Source organism: Mobula birostris, chromosome 28, assembly GCF_030028105.1.
Source record: "Mobula birostris isolate sMobBir1 chromosome 28, sMobBir1.hap1, whole genome shotgun sequence".
NCBI lineage: Eukaryota > Metazoa > Chordata > Chondrichthyes > Myliobatiformes > Myliobatidae > Mobula > Mobula birostris.
In genome coordinates this window covers 9797981-9822269 of record NC_092397.1, presented here as the reverse complement: position 1 = coordinate 9822269, position 24289 = coordinate 9797981, and the positions used below count along the sequence as shown (strand labels likewise).

General features: G+C 50.2%; 1 protein-coding gene across 1 annotated transcript; it reads left to right on the top strand.

Moving 5' to 3' along the window:
- The first annotated feature begins 2235 nt into the window (after positions 1-2235).
- LOC140188974 (prokineticin receptor 1-like) lies at positions 2236-23663 on the top strand. The gene is made up of 3 exons (XM_072245636.1): positions 2236-2403; positions 14332-15045; positions 21599-23663. Exons 2-3 carry the CDS (start codon positions 14594-14596, stop codon positions 22275-22277), a joined length of 1131 nt encoding a protein of 376 aa, XP_072101737.1. The 5' UTR covers positions 2236-2403; positions 14332-14593; the 3' UTR covers positions 22278-23663.
- The last annotated feature ends 626 nt before the right edge of the window (positions 23664-24289 follow it).

Genomic DNA, 24289 nt, shown 5'->3' with positions numbered 1-24289 from the left:
CTGCCCCTTCGAGCCATGCTGTCCAGCAATACCCCAATTTAACCCGAGCCTAGTCACGGGACAATTTACAGTGACCAATTAACCCACCATCCGGTACGTCTTTAGACTGTGGAAGGAAACTGGAGCACCTGGCACTGAGGAGAACACATTAACGCCTCCCAGCCAGCATATTTCTATAAGGTGCTGTTGAGGCCTAATTTGGAGTATTGTGTGCAGTTCTGGTCGCCTAGCAACAGAAATGATATCATTAAGATTGAGAGAGCACTGAGAAAATCTGCGAGGATGTTGCCGGGACCTGAGGACCTGAGGTTTCTTTTTGTGGGGGAAAGTTGAATAGGTTAGGACTTTATTCCTTGGAGCGCAGGAGAATGAGGAGAGATTTGCTAGAGGTATTCAACATTTTAAGGGGTGTTTATAGGGTAAGTGCAAAAACACAAGAGATTCTGCAGATACGAGGAATTCTGCAGATGCTGGAATTTCAAGCAACGCACATCAAAGTTGCTGGTGAACGCAGCAGGCCAGGCAGCATCTCTAGGAAGAGGTACAGTCGACGTTTCGGCCGAGACCCTTCGTCAGGACTAACTGAAGGAAGAGCTAGTAAGAGATTTGAAAGTGGGAGGGGGAGGGGGAGATCCAAAATGACAGAAGAAGACAGGAGGGGGAGGGATGGAGCTGAGAACTGGAAAGTTAATTGGCAAAAGGGATATGAGAGGTTAGTGATACCCCTTGCCCATCCTCTGGGTTTCCCCCTCTCCCCCTTTTCTTTCTCCCTGGGCCTCCTGTCCCATGATCCTCTCATATCCCCTTTTGCCAAACAACTGTCCAGCTCTTGGCTCCATCCTTCCCCCTCATGTCTTCTCCTATCATTTTGGATCTCCCCCTCCCCCTCCCACTTTCAAATCTCTTACTAGCTCTTCCTTCAGTTAGTCCTGACGAAGGGTCTCGGCCTGAAACGTCGACTGCACCTCTTCCTAGAGATGCTGCCTGGCCTGCTGCGTTCACCAGCAACTTTGAGATTCTGCAGATGCTGGAAATACACACACACACACACACACACACACACACACACACACACACAATATGCTGCAGGATCTCAGCAGGCCAGGCAGCAGCTATGGAACAGAGTAACCAGTTGACGGTTTGGGCTGGATAAAAGGACTGAAAAGGAGGAGAAGGGTGGAGGGGAGGGGAGGAAGATGTACGAGGTGGCAGGTGACAGGTGAAACCGGGAGAGGGTGAAGTAAAGAGATGGGAAGTTGATAGGTGGCAGAGATAAATGGCTGGAGAAGAGGGGATCTGATACTCATAGTCATGCTTTATTGATCCCGGGGGAAATTGGTTTTCATTACAGTTGCACCATAAATAATAAATAGTAATAACACCATAAATAGTTAAATAGTAATATGTAAATTATGCCAGGAAATGAGTCCAGGACCAGCCTATTGGCTCAGGGTGTCTGACCCTCCAAGAGAGGAGTTGTAAAGTTTGATGGCCACAGGCAGGAATGACTTCCTATGACGCTCTGTGCTGCATCTCGGTGGAATGCGTCTCTGGCTGAATGTACTCCTGTGCCCAACCAGTACATTATGTAGTGGATGGGAGACAATGTCCAAGATGGCATGTAACTTAGACAGCGTCTTCTTTTCAGACACCACCGTGAGAGAGTCCAGTTCCATCCCCACAACATCACTGGCCTTACGAATGAGTTTGTTGGTTCTGTCGGTGTCTGCTACCCTCAGCCTGCTGCCCCAGCACACAACAGCAAACATGATCGCACTGGCCACCACAGACTCGTAGGACATCCTCAGCATCGTCCGACAGATGTTAAAGGACAGAAGACCATGGAAGAAGGGGAAGGGGGGGGAGGGAACACCAGAGGGAGGTGATAAAGTGAGAGAGGGGAACAGGAATGGGGGGGGGGGTGATGGTGAGGGGAGAAGTTTCAGAAATGGGTGTTCATACAATCGGGTTGGATGCTACCCAGGCGGAGCACAAGGTGTTGTCTCATCGCGTCAAACCCACCCCCCCCCCGAGTTCCTTAGTGACAGCCCCCAAAACCACAGCATCCCCCTCCTCCCCGGGGTGGGGGGACCGTCTTTGTTTCCTCACACCGGGTCCTCCCGGCGTCGCCTCTCGTTCGGAAGGCGGGACTTCTCCTTTAAGACAACGTTGCGGCGGGTGAATCAGCTCCTCCTGACGGCGAGGGGGCACTGAGTCAGTGAGTGGCCGAGCGAAGGCAGACAGGTCGCCAGCGAGCGAGATCCCCGGAGCCGGGGCAGAGGGACGAGGGGAGCGCACCCCACCCCAGCACGGCGCGGCGAGAATCCTCCCCGCCGGCCACCCCCCGAGACATCCTGCCGCAAAGGAGAGACCGCGGCACCTTGGCGAGGGGGGAAATCACAGGTAAGGCTTGAGGACTCTTCGCTGAGGAGACAGAGCAGCGATAGAGGCGATTTGTCACGCCGTCCATTCTGAACACTTGATTTGAAGGCAGCCGAAGAAGCGAAGGTAATTTTCATTTGCTTCTCGCCGGCGCTGTGACTCACCCAGACCCAAACATCTGCGGACAAGCAAAGGACAAAAAAAAAGTGTTCCTCTATTGCCCCGGGGGGTGCTGAAGATACTTCTGCAACTTCTGGGTGGAGGGCAAGTAGGATCTGAGGACTCGGGCTGATCTTTGAGAAGTGAGTGTGTGTGTCTGTGTAGCGAAATTATCAGGTGGCTTCTGTGTGACTCGGGAGTGGAGCGAAACCGCGGGCTTGCTTTTCATCCTCGGGGGTTGTGGGATGAGGGTCGGGGGTCTTGGTTATCTAATTCAACTGGCCATCGGGAGGGAAATCTAAGACCAGAGGGCACGGCCTCAGTATGGAGGGATAGAATAGAGCGCACCTGCTAAGGGAGCTCGACAACGACTGTCGACGGGCATTTAGACAAGCGGGGCACCGCCGGAACGTGGGGCTGAGGCTCCGGCCAGGTCAGTCATTATCGTACTAAACGGCAGAACAGGTTAGAAGGACGGAGTGGCCTCGGGCTTTAACTTGCACCCACCCAGAAGCCGCATCTGAGCAAGCCGAAAGGGAGAGACCTGGACAGGAGTAACACTCTTAACAGACTGAACCATTTAAAATGACAGTCATGCGGCACAGAAACCGGCCGTTTGGCCCATCTAGTCCGCACTGAACTGTCCCCAAGGACCTAAACCTGGGCCATCGCCCTCCCCTGTCCAGGTACTTGTACGGACTGGCTTTGCAGGTGACCGCTTAACCAGAGAGATGCGGTAAGAGCCGGCCATGGCCACCGAGGGACCCAGGTCGTCTGAGAAATCTGGAAATAACTCTCATCTCAGATCGGCCAGATTAACGTAAAAAACCTCGGGTGTTTGAGGAACAGGTATCTGCTGTTCTTACACAGTCTGGCGTAAGTCTTGTTCACCTGGTCTTTACTTGCATTAGAAACACAGAAAACCTACAGCGCAATACAGGCCCTTCGGCCCACAAACCTGTGCCGAACATGTCCTTAACTTGGAAATTACCTAGGGTTACCCATAGCCCTCTAGTTTTCTAAGCTCCTTGTACCTGTCCAGGAGCCTCTTAAAAGACCTTATCGTATCCGCCTCCACCACCATCGCCGGCAGCCCATTCCACACACTCACCACTCTCTGTGTGAAAAAACTTACCCCTGACATCTCTGTATCTACTTCCAAGCACCTTAAAACTGTGCCCTCTCGTGTCAGCCATTTCAGCCCTGGGAAAAAGCCTCTGTCTATCCACACGATCAATGCCTCTTATTTAATTAACTTGTAATATATTTTTAATACCTCCTGTTCATGAGTGTGAGGGGAACAAAATAATTGTTATCCCGGATCTGATGCAGCACAAAAAACCCCACAAAAAATAAAAAACACAATAATAATTTTTAAAACGCATGCCATATATCAAAATACATAAGATAGCTTATATACGTAGATTGATAATGTGTCCATAAGGTGGCGCCAGGCTGTACACAAGGTGACTGATGGGAAATTATGGGTGGAGGTGTTTTTGAGTCTGGTGGTCCTGGTGTGGATGCTATGTAGCCTCTTCCCTGATGGGAGAGGGGCAGACAGTCCATGAGCAGGGGTGGGTGGGATCCTTCACGACGTTACTGGCCCTTTCCCTGTACGCAGGCTCTTGTTGGCAGGTAGGCTGGTGCCAGCGATGTGTTGGGCTGTTTTGACTACCCGCTGTAGCGCCTTCCTGTCTGCAGCAGTGCGAGTGGTGATGCAGCTTGTTAGGATGCTCTATAGAATGACGTGAGCATAGATGGGCAAGGTCCGGCTCTCTTCAGAACATAGAGATATCAGTGAGCTGTTTTGACTTTGTAGGATGTGTTCTGGGACCATGAGATGTGGTTTCTCAGGGACTTGAAACTGCTCGCACTTTCCACGGCTATGCCGCCAATGTAAAGAGGGGTGTGCGAGTGCGGTGCGAGTTGTCCTGTAGCTGATAACCATCTCCTTTGTCGTGTTGATGTTAAGGAAGAGGCTCTTTGCCAGGCACCGGGCCCTGAGCTCTTCCACCTCCTCTCTGTCGGCCGTCTCGTCGTCGTTGGCGACGAGACCCGCCGCCGTCGGGCCATCGGTGATCTTGACAACACGATTGCTCGAGCGTTTGGCCGTGCAGTCACGCGTGTGAGCAGAGCGTACGGCTGTGGGCCCAGCGCACAGCCCTGGGGGCCGGGGGTAGGGGATTGCCCGCGTTGAGAATGATGGGGAGGGAGGAGCGATTGTGCATCCTGACTATCTGAGATCTGACGGTCAGGAAGTCCAACGCCCAGATGCACAGTGGTGCATTTAGACCAAGGAGTAGAAATTCGTTCACCACGGTCTGTGGGATGATAGTATTGCATGCCAAAATGAAATCTAGAAACAGCATTCTGACATAAGGGTCACACATAAAAGTTGCTGCCCAGGCAGCATCTCTAGGAAGAGGTACAGTCGGCGTTTCGGGCCGAGACCCTTCGTCAGGACTTTTATGTGTGTTGCTTGAAATTCCAGTATCTGCAGATTTCCTCGTGTCTGACGTAAGGGTCCCTGTTTTCGAGGTGTGTCAGGGCCAGGTGCTATAGCATCTGTCCGAGAGTGGTTCCGTCAGTAAGCACAGGAACGCACTGCATGAGTCAGTGGTGGAGGCAGATACACTCGTGAAGTTTAAGAGACTACTAGACAGGTATATGGAGGAATTTAAGGTGGGGAGGGGTTATATGGGAGGCAGGGTTTGAGGGCCGGTACTGTGCTGTACTATTCTATGTCTATGTCTATAAACGTCTAGCACGGCAGGAGTGGAGTTTGTGATACGTGCTGTTGAAATCACTTCTTGACGATCGGCGTCAGTGCCACTGGGCGGTAGTCACTTAGATTAGATTATGAGGACACGCAGTCCTCTTTTATTGTCATTTAGAAATGCATGCTCTGAGTTCTTTGGTTCAGGGAGGATATGAAGCATCTGGGGACAGCAGCCCGGACGAGTGAAGTGGCAGAGATGTCCGTGAGATGGTGGGCACACGATAACATTTCTTATTCTAATTTATCATTTTGTAATTTTTTATTTTTTGCACTGTTCCGCTGCCGCAAAAACAACAAATTTCACCACGGATGTCAGGGATATTCAACCTGATTTTGGCACGCATGGCCAATTTTCGTATCTCCCTCCTCGGTCCAGAGCGGTGAGGATGGATAATGATTGTATTTCAGCTTCAGCCACACGCACAAACACACAGCAAGCAAGTGATTGTTCATTGGCATGGAGGTCAGCCGCCAGACACCACTGATTGAAGGCAGCGGCCAAAGCAGTGAAGCAGAGATGAAGTGGGGAGGGGGGCGGGGGAGAGGATATTGTGATGCAAGTTACAATCTGGAGCCTGCGGTGAATTTTACAGGAGTATTCACACAAAGGATCAACAGGGCTTCGGGGAAAGGATCAGGGAATGGCTACAAGGACGCTGCTAGGAATCGAGGCACTGATTTATAGGGAGCAGTTCCACAGGCTAAGGCTTCATTCCTGTAGGGCGCTGAGCGTTGACTTTGTGTCCTCTCCGCGCCCTGTGGCACGTCGAGCGGCAACCTCGCCACTTACCTGTTTTTAAAGCGGGTCCATGTTGGGGCCGCTTCTTTTTACATTGTACATCAACGATTTGGATTATGGAATAGATGGCTCTGTGGCTAAGTTTGCTGACGGTGCAAAGATAGGTGGAGGGGCCGGTAGTGCTGAGGAAACCGAGAGTCTGCAGAGAGACTTGGATAGATTGGGAGAATGGGCAGAGAAGTGGCAAATGAAATACAATGTTGGAAAGTGTATGTTTGTGCACTTTGGCAGCTATCTCTATTTCCAGAGGAGACTGAGGTCCTTTAACATCTGTCGGACGATGCTGAGGATGTTCTACGAGTCTGTGGTGGCCAGTGCGATCATGTTTGCTGTTGTGTGCTGGGGCAGCAGGCTGACGGTAGCAGACACCAACAGAATCAACAAACTCATTCATAAGGCCAGTGATGTTGTGGGGATGGAACTGGACTCTCTCACGGTGGTGTCTGAAAAGAGGATGCTGTCCAAGTTGCATGCCATCTTGGACAATGTCTCCCATCCACTACATATTGTACTGGTTGGGCACAGGAGTACGTTCAGCCAGAGACTCATTCCACCGAGATGCAACACAGAGCGTCATAGGAAGTCATTCCCGCCTGTGACCATCAAACTTTACAACTCCTCCCTTGGAGGGTCAGACACCCTGAGCCAATAGGCTGGTCCTGGACTTATTTCCTGGCATAATTTACATATTACTATTTAACTATTTATGGTTTTATTACTATTTAATTATTTATGGTGCAACTGTAACAAAAACCAATTTCCCCCGGGATCAATAAAGTATGGCTAAGGAATAAACAGGCAGACTATTATTTAAGTGGGGAGAAAATTCAAAGTTCTGAGATGCAATGGGACTTGTGAGCGCTGGTGCAGGATACCCTTAAAGTTAACCTTCAGGTTGAGTCGGTGGTGAAGAAGGCGAATGCAATGTTGGCATTCATTTCTTGAGGAATAGAGTATAGGAGCAGGGATGTGATGTTGAGGCTCTATAAGGCACTGGTAAGACCTCACTTGGAGTACTGTGGGCAGTTTTGGGCTCCTTATTTAAGAAAGGATGTTCTGACGTTGGAGAGGGTTCAGAGAAAATTCACTAGAATGATTCCGGGAATGAGAGGGTTAACGTATGAGGAACGTTTGTCCGCTCTTGGACTGTACTCCTTGGAGTTTAGAAGAATGAGGGGGGACCTCATAGAAACATTTTGAATATTAAAAGGCATGGACAGAGTGGATGTGACAAAATTGTTTCCCATGGTGGGGGAATCTAGTATGAGAGGGCATGATTTAAGGATTGAAGGGCACCCATTCAGAACAGAGGTGCAAAGAAATTTTTTTAGCCAGAGGGTGGTAAATCTGTGCAATTTGTTGCCACGGGCAGCAGTGGAGGCCAAGTCATTGGGTGTAGTTAAGGCAGAGATTGATAGGTATCTGAGTAGCCAGGGCATCAAAGGTTATGGTGAGAAGGCAGGGGAGTGGGACTAAATGGGAGAATGGATCAGCTCATGATAAAATGGCGGAGCAGACTTGATGGGCCGAATGGCCGACTTTGGCTCCTTTGTCTTGTGGTCTTATGGTCTTAATGAGGCCGAGTTGCTAGCTCAACCCAGCTCAGGTGGATAGCGTGCGAGGGGCCGGCCATCTTGCCCCTGAGGACCGGTGCTGATACCGTTACACCGCCAACTGGCGTTGACTTTATGAGGTACGTTAAAAAGTGAGAGGCATAGATAAGGCGAATGTGCACAGATTTTTTTTTTAAAAAACCAGGGTCCAAATGGTTCAATTTAATATCAGAGAATGTGAACAGTATACCACCTGAAATTCTTACTCTTCACAGACATCCACCAAACAAGAAACCCTTTAGAATGAATGATAGACACCAACAGATCCCCGAAGCCCCCCTCCCAGCGCACAAGCAGGAGCTTTGACCCTCTCCCTCCGCCTCCCCCCACTTGCACCAGCAAAACCACCAACTCCACCCCTTCCCCCCACCATCCAAGCAATACCAAAAGCCCCTAAAAGGAGGAGGAGCTAGAAGAGATGAGGCCAGAGGTGTTTGTAGACCTGGGTGACTACTTCCAGATTGTCCACGACGCAGCTTAATCTTCTTTCCTCATGTCTTTCTATTCTTTTCAAGGTGGCTGGGGTTGGGGAATCCAGATCTAGAAGACGTAGGTGAAGGGGAAAGATTTATGAGGCATCTGAGGGGCAACTTGTTATGCCGAAGGTGGCGGAGTGGAGATGCATCTCTACCAAGGGAGGTGTGAGGCGCTCCTTCCCTCCGCTAGCCTGCAGGTCACTCCTGGGTAAGGTGTAGCACCTGCTTAGCGCCCCGATCAGGGTCACGTGAAGCCATGAGAGCAGGTGGTGGATGGTTGTATGAGCAGCCGGTGCAGATCACATGTCACTAACGCCAGGCAGACAGTCTCTGAAGAGTATTGAGAATGGCTGGGGTTCACCCCCTAGGCCAGAAGAAGGCAATGGCAAACCACTTCTGTAGAAAAATTTGCCAAGAACAATCACAGTCATAGAACCGGAAGTGGTTGCGTTAACTTCATGAACATCATTTAAAAGGCAGTCGGACGTGGATAGGAAAGGTGTGGAGGGACGTGGCCCAAATGTGGCCAAGTGGATCTAGCATAGGTGGGCATCTTGGTTGGCAAGGACTGGCTGGCCCCAAGGGCCTGTGTCCGTGCCGGATGAACCAATTGGAAACTTCCTTCCAAGGGGCAGCACTGATATAAAGGGCTGAATGGCCTCCAGTTCGCTTCTATTACTCAGTAACTCAAGGAATAGATCATAGGACAATATGGCTTCTCTCGGCCCATGATGTTGTGTTGACCTTTTAACCTACTCCAAAATCAATCGAACTTTTCCGTCTTTCCTCCATGTTTTCCATCGTGCACGAACGTCAAAGTCAAAGTGAATTTATTAACAAAGTCACCAGAATACTCAATTTTTTGCAAGCATTTACAGAAAAATTAGGTTTCTCAAACATCCCTCTACCACCACCCCAGGCAGCATCATTCTCTGTGTGAAAAAAACACCCTACTTCTGACAACCCCCCCAATACATTTTCCTCCGATCACTTTAAAATGATGTCCCCTGCACCCCCCCCCCCGTATTAACACAAACACAAGAAAGTCTGCAGGTGCTGAAAACCCAAAGCAACACACACAAAATACTGGAGGAACTCAGCAGGCCAGGCAGCATCCATGGAAAAGCAGATATCCCATCTCTCCCGGAAGTTCCGGGAGTCTCCCGCATATTAATAGCGGCTCCCTGATGCCCGCAAATTATATACAATATCTCAGAAATCAATTTTTTTGAGAGTGAGTGAGCGAGAGAGCGCGAGAGAGCGTGAGAAAGAGAGAGCGAGAGCGCACACCATGGCAGAGTGTTCCAAAAGAAAGAAAATATAAAACGTACGTCACCCCAGACTACACTAGCGTGTACCCCTGCCTAATAGGGGTCAAAAATAATGACAGTGTTGCTCACTGTGCTGTTTGCAACGGTGACTGTTCTATTGCCCATGGTGGGTTAAGACTGTAAAAGACATGTTGAGGTGAGTTTAACAGGTGTCATTCGTTCATTAGCAAAGCTAACGTTATTTAAGCTAGCTGGTTAGCTGCTAAGGAGCTACTCTATTGCCGACATCCCACCTCTCCCGGAAGTTCTGGGAGTCTCCCGCAAATTGATGGTGCTACCTCCCTGAAATGAGTTTTTGCAGGGTGAGATGTCTGGAAAAGAGACCCTTCATCAAGACTTCGTGTATTAACCATTGCCACCCTGGGGAAAAGGCGCTGGCAGTTCACTCCATGCCTCTTGTCATCGTACACAGCTCTATCAAAACACATTATCGCAGATACACTACTGTACAGACGTCTTACGCATATATAGCTAGGGTGCCTAAGACTTTTGCAGAGTACCGTAGTAAATTTATGTACTGCTGACGCAAAGAAAGACAAATTTCGTGACATAGGTGAGTGATGATAAACCTGATTCTGATAGGGGTCTCTATCGTGGACTGAGAGTGGGAAGGGGTCGGGGAGAGGGGAATCACGGTTGGGAAAAGGGGGAGGGAGAGGGAAGCACCAGAGAGACCTTCTGTAGCCATCAATAAACCAATTGTTTGGAATCAGATGACCTTGCCTGGCATCTCAGGGCTGGGGGGCGGTGTCTGCAACTGCGCCACCCCTTCATCTCTGGCACTCCTTCTCTGCCACCTGCCCCTCCACCCTCGCCATTCCCAACATCCCAACATCCTTTCCTCCCAGCAGATTTACAAACTTGCTCTCCGCTCCATATTACGCATGCCGGGAGACTGAGTCCTCATAAGGGATTTGGGGCTATCTGGGAAATAAGCTGCCTGACCGCTGGGCTATATATGTGTCTAAGACTTTTGCACAGTAATTTATTTGCCGATGTGGAGCGGAGAGATAATTTCTTATCTGAAAGTATTATTAAGGTAGATATGAGCTACTAGGAAGGTGTGCATTTTTTTTCCTGGTCTGGTCTACACAGAGAAGCAACGGTTGTGCCATAATAACAATACTCAAAGGTTCATTTTATTATCAGAGTATGTATGCAGAATACAACTCTGAAATTTGTCTTCTCCAGATAGCCACGGAACAAAGAAAACCACAGAAGTTGTTAAAAGAAAGCCATCAACCCATGCCCCCCCGCACAAAAAAAGAATCAAAATCGCACAAATCTCAAACCCCCCCACAACCTCTTCCCTCGCACAAAAACTAATATATCGCCCACACGGGAAAAAACAGCAACAAGAATATCAAATCCCCAACTCGCAAACCCGTCCCTCGCAGATGTCTCCCTGGAAATGCTCATCTCGAGCAATCATTCACTTACAATCCAGTACAAGGTCTGCTAATTTCTGTTTAATAGAGTTCATGATTCCTGGGGAAATTAACGTTGTCAGATTCACCAGTATTGTTTCTACAATAACTTATACATCCCTACTCAGCAGGACTCAGCTGATTCATCTGGGCAGAGTGGGAGTGAAGGAAGGAGTGGAGAGAAGTACAGCAGGGGATGGAGATCTCATCAGGAGAGTGATGGTGAGGGAAAGGTAGCCTACCCACCCTCCTCCTCCTCATCACCCGACACTACCCTCACCTGTCACCCTCCCTCTCTCTATTCTCCCCTCTAATGACTCACATCTATTTCTCTCTCTCTCTCCTCTCTTCCCTTTCTTTCATCCCCTCTCTCTCTCTCCCCCACTCTCTCTCTCTCCCCCCCCTCTCTCTCTCCCCCACTCTCTCTCTCTCTCCTCACTCTCTCTCTCTTCCCCATTCTCTCTTTCCGCACTCTCTAGTCCCGCTCTCTCTCTCCCCCTCTCTCCCCCCCTCTCTCTCTCCCCCCCTCTCCCCCCCTCTCCCCCCCCTCTCTCCCCCCTCCCCCCTCTCTCCCCCCCCTCTCTCCCCCCCTCTCTCCCCCCCTCTCTCCCCCCCCCTCCCCCCTCTCTCCCCCCTCTCTCCCCCCCCTCTCTCTTCCCCCCTCTCTCTCTTCCCCCCTCTCTCTCCCCACCCTCTCTCTTTTCCCCCACTCTCTCTCTCCCTCCCCCCACCTCTCCAACGACTCACAGACGTGCTTCTTCCCCTCCGCCATCGGATTCCTGAACGCTCTCCGATCACAGCCGCACTATCCCTTTCTGCGCGCCGTTTATTTATTTTGCCATCGCTAGTGACTTTGTGTTTGGGTGAGGGGGAGGAGGGAGGGGTGACTGGGGGAGAGGGGTTGGGGGAGTGGAGGGATGAGCAGTGCTGTACACGACAGCGATTCTGGCACCAGTCGCTTTCTCTGTCCATTGTTGATTCTCCGCTCCCTTTGCCTGCAGTAACTCACCACTGATCCCCCTCTCTGTCTGCAACGGTATGGCTGATGGCCCTGTCTCGTCTCTCCACCCTTGACCTTTCCCACCCACCTGGCTTCACCTATCACCTTTCAACTAGCCTCCTTTCCTCCCCCCACAACCCCCACAGCTTTTTATTCTGGCATCTCCCCCTTTCCCTTCTCAGTCCTGAGGAAGCATCTCAGCCCGAAACTGTCAACTGTCTATTCATTTCCATAGACGCTGCCTGGGCCTGCTGGGTTCTTCCGCCATTTTGTGTGAGCTTATTGTTATGGACGCACTTCCAAGGCCTCTATAACTCGTACTCTGAATATGAGTTACTGATTTTGTTTATTTTAATTTGCTCTGTCTTCTCTTGATGTTGGTTGTCAGTCTTTATGTGCAGTCTTCCACAAGTTCGATTTCCCCGCAAATGCCTGCTAGAAAACGGCCCTCAAAGTGACACGTGCAGAATTAGATCGTAGATTCACTTCACCTGAGATGGACGGAGGGGGTGGAGGAGGGTGGCGGGTGAGGGGTGGTCGTAGCAGCGAGAGAGCTCTGCGGGGACCGATAAAGCTGTGGGGTGGGGAGACAGAGGGAGGGGAGATGACAGACAGTGAATGCAGAGTAGAGGAGGGGGTTGGCCGGGGGGAGGGTGGAGAGGACGCGCTGGATGTGGGGGGACGAGAAAGAGGACCGTCAGACATACCGTCGCAGATAGAGAGGGGGATTGGTGGTGAGTCACTGCGGACAGAGGGCGCGGAGGATAAACAATGGACGGGGAAGTTCGCTGGTCTCAGAACGGCTGGTGCGAAGTGTGTTGGCGGCTGGCAGCAGCAGTCAGGACACAAATTTACTATCCTCACCTCCTCCCCTCCCAATCGCTCCTCGTCCCTCCTCACCTCCTCCACCCCCTCCCACTCCCCTCTCTCTCCCCCAGTCACCCCTCACCCAAACACAAACACAAAGTCACTAGCGACGGCAAAATAAATAAACGGCGCGCAGAAAGGGGATAGTGCGGCTGTGATCGGAGAGCGTTCAGGAATCCGGTGGTGGAGGGGAAGAAGCACGTCTGTGAGTCGTTGGAGAGAGAGAGAGAGAGAGAGAGGTTGAGGGAGAGAGAAGGTAGGTGAGTGTTGAGGGGGAAGGAAGGTGTGGGGAGGGGGAGGGGGGCTGAGGCAAATGGGGAAGGGGAAGGGTGAGTGAGTGATTGGTGAGGGAGAGGGGTGTGGGGAATGGGTAGGGGCGGGGGTAGGGAAGGAGTGAGTGGGGAGGGGATGGGAGTGGGGATGATGGGAAAGGGCGAGGGAGGAAGGGGTGAAGGGGGTGTGGGGACTGAGGGGAGTGGAAGGATAGTGAGTAATGAGTGAGGGGAGGGGTTTGGGGGATGGGTAGGGAAGGGAGAGGGAGAGAGTGAGGAGGACAGAAGAGGGGGTGAGGGTTAAAGGCTGAGGGAGAGGATTGAGGGGTGATTGGGGAGAAGTGTGGTTGGTGAGGTGAGGAGTGATTGGGGCTAGGGGGCTGAGGGGGGAGTTGGGGAGGGCAAGGAGGGATTATTGGGTGGGTGAGGGGTGTGAGTGGGCACGTGGCCAAGTGGTTAAGGCGTTAGACTAGCGACCTGAAGGTCGTGAGTTCGAGCCCCAGCTGAGGCAGTGTGTTGTGTCCTTGAGCAAGGCACTTAACCACACATTGCTCTGCGACGACACCGGTGCCAAGCTGTACGGGTCCTAATGCCTTTCCCTTGGACAACATTGTGTCGTGGAGAGGGGAGACTTGCAGCATGGGCAACTGCCGGTCTTCCATACAACCTTGCCCAGGCCTGCACCCTGGAGAGTGAAGACTTTCCAGGTGCAGATCCATGGTCTTGCAAGACTAACGGATGCCTTAAGAAAAGAGGGGTGTGAGGTAATGTGTAAAGGGGTTAAGGGGGTAAGAGAGGGTGGCAGAGAGCTGGACAGGTGGAGAGAGAGGTGGGTAGAGAGAGGGAGAGAATGGGTTAGAGAGCAAGAGAGAGGGGTTAGAGAGAGAGTGAATGAGATAGAGAGAAGCAGAACAAGGAAGAGATGTAGAGAAAGAAAGAAAGCAAGCTAGAGGGAAAGAGCAGTGTAGAGAAAAAGATAACAGAGGTAGAGTTGGAAAGTTGGAGAGAGGGAAAGAGCAAGCAAGGTAGCGATATGAAGACAGAGAGAAGGAGGGAGTGCAGGAAACATTCAGGAAGCTTTCCGCTAAATCTGGTGCAGTGCGAAAACCGGTCACTAACACAACCCTTCCAGAGTCACAAGCTCACCCTGCGACACATTAGCCATAGAAACGGGGATCAGGACCAAAGCCAATAACTAATGGCATTGTTCTTTTCCTCCGCAGGTGAATAGGTGAGCCCTCTCTCCTCTCACTCCATTGGCTAAGTTCAAGTGGGCTTGGCTTGAAGATGCTCCTCCTCCTTCAAACCACGCTAACCCAGAGTCACAGTTCCAGCATTAAGCTGAAGCCACCTGCTCCAACAATCAAGACTTTAGCAACCTGCAAATTGTAGAAAAAGACTTACTTCATACAGATAGAACAGGAATATTACCCAACGTTGCCACAGGAAGAGATCCCGGGTTTGGTGAGCTGGGGAGATTCGGCCATGGCGGATCCCTGTGCCAACTTCTCACGGTACATTGACTTAAGTTTGGTGGACGCCAGCACCCACTGGAACGGGAGTTGTGAGTACGACCAGTACGTGACATCCCTCGATTCGCGAGGAGAGGAGGACGCCGTCAAGACCTATCAGGTTCGGGTGGTGATTGGCGTCGTGCTGGTCTGCATTATGCTGGTCTGCGGCGTTGGCAACCTCCTCTTCATCGTCACCCTGGCCAGGTACAAGAACCTGAGGAACATCACCAACCTTCTCATCGTCAACCTGGCTGTCTCCGACTTCATTGTGGCCATCGTGTGCTGCCCTTTCGAGATGGATTACTATGTGGTCAGGGAGCTGTCCTGGAACTTCGGACACGTTCTTTGCTCCTCTGTGAACTACCTCAGGATGGTCTCCCTCTACGTCTCCACCAACGCTCTCTTGGTCATAGCAGTCGACAGGTGAGAACATCTCCAGATACCGCAGTGGGTCTTTTTCAGAAATATTAATCTAGCCCACCTCACCTCTGTGCCTCAAGCCTCTTGGTTCCAGCTGTTGGCCCTGAACTGAGCTTTAATCTATCACCGAAGCTTCCAGCTCCATATCATCAGCACCACCTCCCCTCTACTGAACTTTGGTTGGCATTCTAGTGTGGTTCCTGTATGGCCCCCCCCCTTCACCCTCCATCAATGAAAGTCAATCAGTACCATCCTCTCATAAATGATTGAGGCAGATACAATATTACTAAGGCATCCGTTAGTCTTGCGAGACCATGGATCTGCGCCTGGAAAGTCTTCACTCTCCAGGGCGCAGGCCTGGGCAAGGTTGTATGGAAGACCGGCAGTTGCCCATGCTGCAAGTCTCCCCTCTCCGCGACACCGATGTTGTTCAAGGGAAGGGCATTAGGACCCATACAGCTTGGCACCTGTGTCGTTCAGAGCAATGTGTGGTTAAGTGCCTTGCTCAAGGACACAACACGCTGCCTCGGCTGGGGCTCGAACTCACGACCTTCAGATCACTAGTCCAATGCCTTAACCACTTGGCCACATGCCCACACGAGATACAATATTATCACTTAAGAAGTGCTTAGTTAGGTACGTAGAAGGGAGGGGCCCGGAGGGATACGGACTGAATGCAGGAAATTGGGACTGGTGGGGTAGCATTGACTTACAGGGCTGAAGGGCCTGTATCTGTGCTGTATTGCTCTTTGACTCCATGATGACCTCACTTGCGTGTTCAGCTCAGCTCTCCCTATGTCTGCGTCTTAAACTGGCTTTGGAACGGGCCAGTTCCGAAACTTAAAATTCTCAAATCTCTCCAAGGTCACTCGCTCCACTTCAGCGCCACACGGCCAGCTGAGAAACCCAGTTTTAGCCTTGAATGCATCAATATCATTGACGGCTGTGAAGTTAGTCACTGAGTGCCCATTCTCGATCTGTAACCATCTCTGACGATTTTCCCTCAAGCTGTTGCTATAAAGTCGCCTCAACAATCAAGTATTGGCTTTGTTGGCCTGAATGACAGTGTTCATTTTTGCCCCATTCAGCTCTTCACTGTTGGATGTCTATTTGTTTCCTCATCCTTAGCAGTCTTCCAGGAGTCAAAAATGATGAGCAGTCTTAATTCTAATGATCGTTTATCTCAGAGTACAAACAGACTTACAAATACTAAACAAATGGAATACAGAGCTGAGAAATGAGTTAAGAGGCTGTTGGATGCAAAGGCAAAGGAATGAAAAAGAAGAAAAGATGGTGCCTCTGAAAAATCCAACATTTCTATAGATAAGATAAGGAAAATTCCTTAGATAGAAATAAGCTAGTTAATAGGTTATATAACTAAAATACATCACATGGTAATGTTAGCCAATGAGCAATGAGGAAGGTAATAAATCGTTAGTTTAGCTGCTATACCGCTTTCTGCCACTGTGAAAACTATATGGGCTTCTTTAAAAAGTACAAATCTTACAAGAAGTATTATTGGACAATCCACTGCAGGGGTGTGTGAAAAGGGTTACTTTTTAATCAGGGTGGCGATCGAGAGTTCAAAGGCAGAGTTTAGTTGCGGCTTTTCTGATTTGAGGAGCGACCAGTCAGCGAGAGGGATTCGTTAAAAAGAGGGAGTACATGTAACGCAGGTGCAAGGGGAGCGGCCATTCCTGTGAGCGAGCCAGTCTTCAGAGAGGCTTTGGCTCATCAGCCTTGGGCGAGGTCAGCTTTGGGTGAGGTTGATTGTCTTGTAAGTTACCCTCTCTCTCTGTTCATTCCTCATCCGTTAGTACACAGTACAGTGAAAATGGCTCTAGGGGCAGTGTTTTGTACCGTGGGTGGGATGTGAGAAGTCCGGGCTCCCAGATAAACACACCTGCACCGGGTGCGCCGAGCTGCAGCTGCTCGGAGAACGTATGAAGGAACTGGAGCTGCAGCTCGATGACCTTCGACTCGTTCGGGAAAATGAGGAGGCAATAGGCAGGAGCTACAGGAAGGTAGTCACCTCTAGGTTGCAGGAGACAAGTTACTGGGTGACGGTCAGGAGAAGGAGGGGAGATGCACACCCTGTGCAGAGTTCACCCGTGGCCATACCCCTCGATAAAAAGTATACCACTTCGGATACTGTTGAGGGTGACGACCTACCAGAGGAAACCACAGCGACCGGGTCTCTGTAACTTGAGTCTGGTGTGAAGGCTCAGAAGAGAAGAGGGATGAAGAGGACTGCAGTGTTGGTTGGAGATTTCATGAACTGAGGAACAGAGACGAGATTCTGTGGGTGTGAGAGAGACACCCAGATGGTATGTTGCCTCCCTGGAGCCAGGATCAGGGACGTCTCGGATCGGGCCCATGCCAAGGGCGAGGGTGAGCAGCCAGAAGTCTTGGTACATACTGGCACCGATGGCATAGTTAGACAAGGTGAGGAGGTCCTGAAGAGAGATTTTAGGGAGCTAGGTAGAAGGCTGAGAAACAGGATCTCCAGGGTAGTCATCTCTGGATTGCTGCCTGTGCCACGTGCCAGTGAGGGTAAGAATAGGGTGATTTGGCAGGTGACTGTGTGGCTGAGGAACCGGGGTTCAGATTTACGGATCTTTGGGATCTCTTCTGGGGAAGGTCTGACGTGTAGGAAGGGGACAGTTTACATCTGAACCCAAGGGAATCTAATGTTCCTGTGGTCAGATTGGCTAGAGATGTTCGGGTGGGTTGAAACTAATTTGGCAGGGGGATTGGGAACTGGAGTGATAGGGCTGAAGATGAGATAGTTGTGTTACAAACAGAGGTCATGTGTAGTGAGGAGAGGCTGTTGATAGGGCAAAATTGCAGTCAACTGGATGAGTTGCAACGTAAAAGGTGGACAAAATCGAAAAGGGTGAATACAGGACTGAAGGCAAACAGGATGCACACAGTAAACAGAATAAGGTAGATGAACTTGTAGCACAGTTACAGATTGGCATACATGACATTGTCAGCATCACTGAATCATGGCTGAAAGAAGATTATAGCTGGGAACTTAATGTCCAAGGATACACATTGTATTGAAATGACAGGCAGGAAGGTGGGGGTGGGGATGGGTGGGTGGGTGACATGGCTTTCTTCGTTTTAAAAAAAACTAAAATTAACTCATTAGAAAGAGTTGACATGGGTGGTGAATCATTGCGGATAGAGCTAAGGAAACTGCAAGGGTAAAAAGACCCTGATGGGAGGGAGTTGGATGCAGAACCCCAAGCAGTAGCAAGGATGTGGTCTAAAGATTACAAGGGGAGATAGAAAATGCATGCCAAAAGGACAATTTTACAATAGTCATGGGGATGCAGGTAGATTGGGAAAGTCAAGTCGGTGCAGGATTCCAAGAGGGAGCGTTTCTAGAATGTCTACAAGATGGCTTTTTAGGAGTACAAATCTTATAAAGAAGTATTATTTTTGAAAAAGCTGCTGTTTCCAACAACACCTTCTAGAAGATGTGTGATGCTTTGGCCTTCATTAATCGGGAGATTGGGTTCAAGAGGTGCGAAGTAATGCTGCAGCTCTATAAAACTCTGGTTAGACTGCCGAAGTATGGTGTTCGGTTCTGGTCACCTCATTACAGGAAGGATGTGGAAGCTTTAGAGAGGGTGCAGAGGAGATTTACCAGGATGTTGGCTGGATTGGAGAGCACATCTTATGAGGACAGACTGAGCGAGCGAGGGCTTTTCTCTTTGGAGTGAAGGAGGATGAGAGATGACTTGATGGAGGTGTACAAGATGATAAGAGGCATAGGTCGAGCAGAGACTTCTTCCCGGGGTGTGAATGACTTAGATGAGGGTGTATAATTTTAAGTTGACTAAATAAAAGTATGGGGAGGGAATGGATACCAGACGCATTTTTTTTTTAAACACAGAAATAGTGGGTGTGTGGAATATACTACCAGGGGTGGAGGTGGAGGCAGACATACAAGGGGTGATTGATAAGTTCGTGGCCTAAGGTAGAAGGGGTCAATTTTAGAAAACCTAGCACATTTATTTTTCAACGTAGTCCCCTCCTACATTTACACACTTAGTCCAGCGGTCGTGGAGCATACGGATCTTGGACCTCCAGAAAGTGTCCATAGCAGGGTTGATTGATAAGCTCGTGGCCCAGGGCAGAAGGAGATGAGTTATTAACTTCAAACTTTCTGCATAATCATTCAAAGAGTTGACCTGCATGTGCATGTAACGAGAGCTGTATAACTCATCTCCTTCTACCTTAGGCCACGAGCTTATCAATCACCCCTGCTGTGGACACTTTCTGGAAGTCCAAGATCCGTATGCTCCCCGACCGCTGGACTAAGTGTGTAAATGTAGGAGGGGACTATGTTGAAAAATAGATGTGCTAGGTTTTCTAAAATTGACTCCTTCTACCTTAGGCCACAAACTTAATCAATCACCTCTCATAAGTCAAGTTTATTGTTGTATAACTATATACTTGTATGAAACCCCTTTTGCCGGGCGTCTCCAGAGACGCGGCTTGTTAACCCCTCGCTAACAGCCACCGGACTCAATGGTGAGAGAAGCAACTTTCCCAGACTCCGTACGTCCAGGGTCGGTATGACCTGGGTCCCGCCAAAACCGGGAGGTCGCGATGCCTTGACCACCCGAGCCCCGATCGGTGTGAATACCGTGCAAGTACACACAACAACTTGTGAGGGTAAGGATAAAACCAACAGACAAATCACACATCAATAGCCTAAAGTGCATTCATTTTAAAAGACGGATCAGATTAACCGGTGACACTTCGAATGCGATGCGGCCAGGAGTTCAGAAGCCTAATGGCCTGAGGGAAGAAACTGTTTCCCATCCTGACCGTTCTTGTCTTTATGCATCAGGGATACTTAGGTGGGCAAATGGATGATAGAAAAATTGGCAGGCTGTGTGGAAGGAAAGGATTAGCTTTGACCTTTCAGTGGGTTAAAAAAGTTGGCACACCATCTTGGGCTGAAGGGCCTCTACTGATCCAAGTTCCAACTCAAAAACATTTTTTCTCAACTTCCCTTTGAACTCTTCTGCTTGTTTTTTTAACACTTCATTACTGAGCTCACCGTCGAGCTTTGCTGTGCCTGCCAAACCTGGGTTTCGGGGTCAGGACGGGAAGAAGCAAGCAAGGGGCACGATGGTGTTGCACGGAGCAGAGCGCTTCACCAGTGCCGGCTGTAAGATAGGGGTTTGATTTCCCCCACGATTCCTCAGGATCTCCCCTCGTGACCGCGTGGGTTTCCTCCGGGTGCTCTGGTTTCCTCCCACAGTCCAACGACGTCCTGGTTGGGGTCAGTGAGTTGTGGGCGTGCTACGCCGATGGCGGAAGAGTGACAACGCCTGTGGGCTGCCCAGCTCGATCCTTGTTGATTCGTTTTGATGCAGATGGTGCATTTCACTGTATATTTCGACGTACTTGTGCCAAATAAATGTAACCTTTACCTTATTGAGATAAGCCCTCCCGGCCCTTTGAGCCGTGCCCAGTGACCACCCAATTTAATTTTATCCTAATCACAGGACAATTTACAATCACCAATTAACCTACCAACCGTGACGTCTTTGGACTGTGGGAGGAAACCCACGCGGTCACGGGGAGAGCGTACAATCTCCTTACAGGCAGCGGCGGGATTTGAACCCGGATCGCCTGCACCGTAAACTGCAGTGCTAACCACTACTCTACCATGCTGACGCAAAGAAAAAATTATTAAAGATTTTAGGTTTGTTAGTCATAGAGAAGTACAGCACAGAAACAGGCCCTTCAGCCCATCTAGACCATGCCAAACTATTTAAGCAGCTCACCCCCATTGATCTGCACTGGGACCATCGCCCTCCATACCCCTACCATCCATGTACCTATCCAAACTTCTCTTAAATGTTGAAACCGAGCTGGCATGCACCACTTGTGCTGGCAGCTCGTTCCACACTCTCACCACCCTCTGAGTGAAGAGGTTTCCCCTCATGTTCCCCTTAAACCTCTCACCTTTCACACTTAACCCATGACCTCCAGTTGTCGTCCCACCCAATCTCAGTGGAAAAAGCCTGCTTGCATTTACCCTATCTATACCCCTCATAATTTTGTATACCTCTATCAAATCTCCCCTCAATTTTCCACATTCCAAGGAATAAAGTCCTAACGTATTCAATCTTTCCTTATAACTCAGGTCCTCCAGACCCGGCAACATCCTTGTAAATTTTCTCTGTACTCTTTCAACCTTATTTACATCTTTCCCATAGGTGGGTGACCAAATCTGCGGACAATGCTCCAAACTGGGCCTTGCCAATGTTGTACACAACTTCAGCATAACATCCCATCGGCTGCAAAAGATAACTTATGAAAGATCATCTTTATTTTATTTTTAATTCTCCTCCTCGTCTCAGTAAAAATGGAGATGAGTTGAAATGTCAAAGTATTTACTTCAAAATTTATCAGTTTCTTTCTGGTAACCCTTCTCTCATTAAAGGACCTGGTCTTGTCACTCATGGTCGATCTCTGCAACCCACTTACTTCCCTCTGTATTTTCCTGTTTCTGGCCCTCCTGTAGGTATTTGGTGATAGTGCACCCACTAAAGCCTCGCATGAAGTTACAGACGGCCTACTGCATCCTGATTGCCGTTTGGGTCGTGTCCCTGGTTATCTCCATCCCCTCGGCCTACTTCATGACCGAGACCACCTTCGACACCTTCCCCGGCGGCGGCGGAGGGAAGGTATTCTGCGGGCAGATCTGGCCGATGGACAAGGTGCATTTCTACAGGTCTTACTTTCTGTTCCTCTTCGTCCTGGAGTTTGCCGCTCCTGTGGTGACTATGTCGCTGTGCTACCTACAGATCAGCAGGGAGCTGTGGTTCAAGATTGTGCCCGGTGTGCAAACCAAACAGATCAAGAAGCGGCTGAGAGCCCGGCGGAAGACAGTCCTGGTCCTGATGGCGATACTGACGGCCTACATCCTCTGCTGGGCCCCGTACTACGGGTACGCCATCGTCCGGGATTTCTTCCCCAGCGTGCTCCTGCGGGAGAGGCACTCAATCACAGTGTACTACGTCGTGAAGTGCATCGCGGTGAGCAACAGCATGATCAACACGCTCTTCTTCGTCACCGTGAAGAACAACGCCATTAAGTACGCCAGGAGGGCCCTGCTACAGGGCTGCAGGGCCGCCCAGCTGCAAGACAAAAGCACTGTGGCGCAGGACTGCCGGACCTCAGTGCTGCCCGTGTCCGAATGACTGAGGGGGGGAGACCCCGTTGAGCCTGGGCGGTAGTTGGCTGTGAACCCTACAGCGAGGCTCCTTGTCCTTTGGAGATGGCTCTTTGGCTGGGATGCCAGGGCCCGAGTAACCTTAAGCCCTAACCGAGCCACGGTGATATTTGAGCCCCGGATCCTAAGGGGATGCCAAAGTTTCAAAACTCTCCTCCTCTGGCTGCAAGTGCCCGCTCAGCAGCATCCCATCGCAAATATACAAATTCATCTTTCCGATTCTGGAGGGCTTCGCGGGGCTTTCTCAATCGCGACAAGAACGCTTGGTGTGACTGGGGCCCTGCCCGTTGCTAACACGGAAGAGTTTCAGGTACACAGAGTGGCCGCGTCAGTCGGTGCTCCTGTGCGCAGGCTCGCTAGACGCCTAATCGGGCGGCAACTCAAGGCATTAAAGCATGCAGACGTGGTCAAGAGGCTCAGCTGTTGTTCGGACCAGATATCAGAACAGGGGGAGAAGAGGTGACTTTGACCGTGGAATGATTGTCGGTGCCAAAGTATCTGAGAAACTGCTGAGATTCCCAACCGAGAACAGTGCGAGAAACAAAAAGGAAACAACCAGTGAGTGGCAGTTCTGTGGGCAAAAATACTTCGTTAATGAGAGAGGTCGGAGGAGAATGGCCAGACCGGTTCAAGCTGACAGGAAGGCGACAGTAACTCAAATAACCACCTGGTACAACAGTGGTGTGCAGAAAAGCATCTTTGAGCGCACAACACGTCGAACCATGAAGTGGACGGGCTACAGCAGCAGAAGATCACATTGGGTCCCACTCCTGGCTTAAAAAGAGGCCGCTGAGCGAATAAGCCTTTTGTAGCAATCCCACCCATTGGATCCAGTCGAGGGGATTTATGATTCACAGCCCTGCAGAATGACAGATGTAAGAAAGGACCAGGTGTTTCTTCCTTCCCCGGACCATGTGGTTAGGTTCGCTCGGTTTGGATGTGTTGCTGGGTTTAAAGAGAAAGAGAGAAAAAGACACAGGGGTCTGGGTAGCCTCCAACCTGATGGCATGAACATAGATTGCTCGAATTTCCGGTAATTGTCTCCCCAACACCGCTCTCCTTCCCCATTCCCAATTCCTGTTTCCCTCTCTCATCTTATCTCCTAGTCTCCCTCTGGTGTTCCTTCCTCTTCCCTCTCTTCCGTGGTCTTTTGTTGTCTCCTGTCAGATTCCCCCTTCTGCAGCCCTTTATCTCTTCCACTAATCAACTTCCCAGCTCTTTACTTCACCCCCCTCACCCCCTCTCCCGGTTCCTCCTGTCACCTACCACCTCGTACTTCTTCCTCCCCTCCCCTCCACAACTTCTTCCCCCTTCCCTTCCCAGTCCTGGTGAAGGGTCTCGGCCCGAAACGTCAACTGTTTACTCTTTTCCATGGATGCTGCCTGGCCTGCTGAGTTCCTCCAGCATTGTGTGTGTGTGTGTGTGTGTGTGTGTGTGTGTGTGTGTGTGTGTGTGTGTGTGTGCGCGCGCGCGTGTGTGTGGGGCATTGGCACAGATTGTTTCTCCACTGCAGTCGACATGGGGAAGTCGGATTTGCCACAGGTTTGCCACAGGACTGCTGCAGCCCAAGGTCAAGGAGCAAAGGGCAAAGGTCAACACCACAGTCATGACTCCAAGTCATGGTCTTCTGCAATACTGGTGAAATAGTTGGTCCAAAATGACAGGTACCTCAATGATTAGAGCACTGAATACTAAAGTCCTAGTTACTGCTGGAATTCAAATAGTTATAGAAACATAGAAACATAGAAAATACGTGCAGGAGTAGGCCATTTGGCCCTTTGTGCCTGCACTGCCATTCAGTATGATCATGGCTGATCATTCAACTCAGGACCCTGTACCTGCCTTCTCTCCATACCCCCTGATCCCTTTAGCCACAAGGGCCATATCTAACTCCCTCTTAAATATAGCCAATGAACTGGCCTCAACTGTTTCCTGTGGCAGAGAATTCCACAGATTCACCACTCTCTGTGTGAAGAAGTT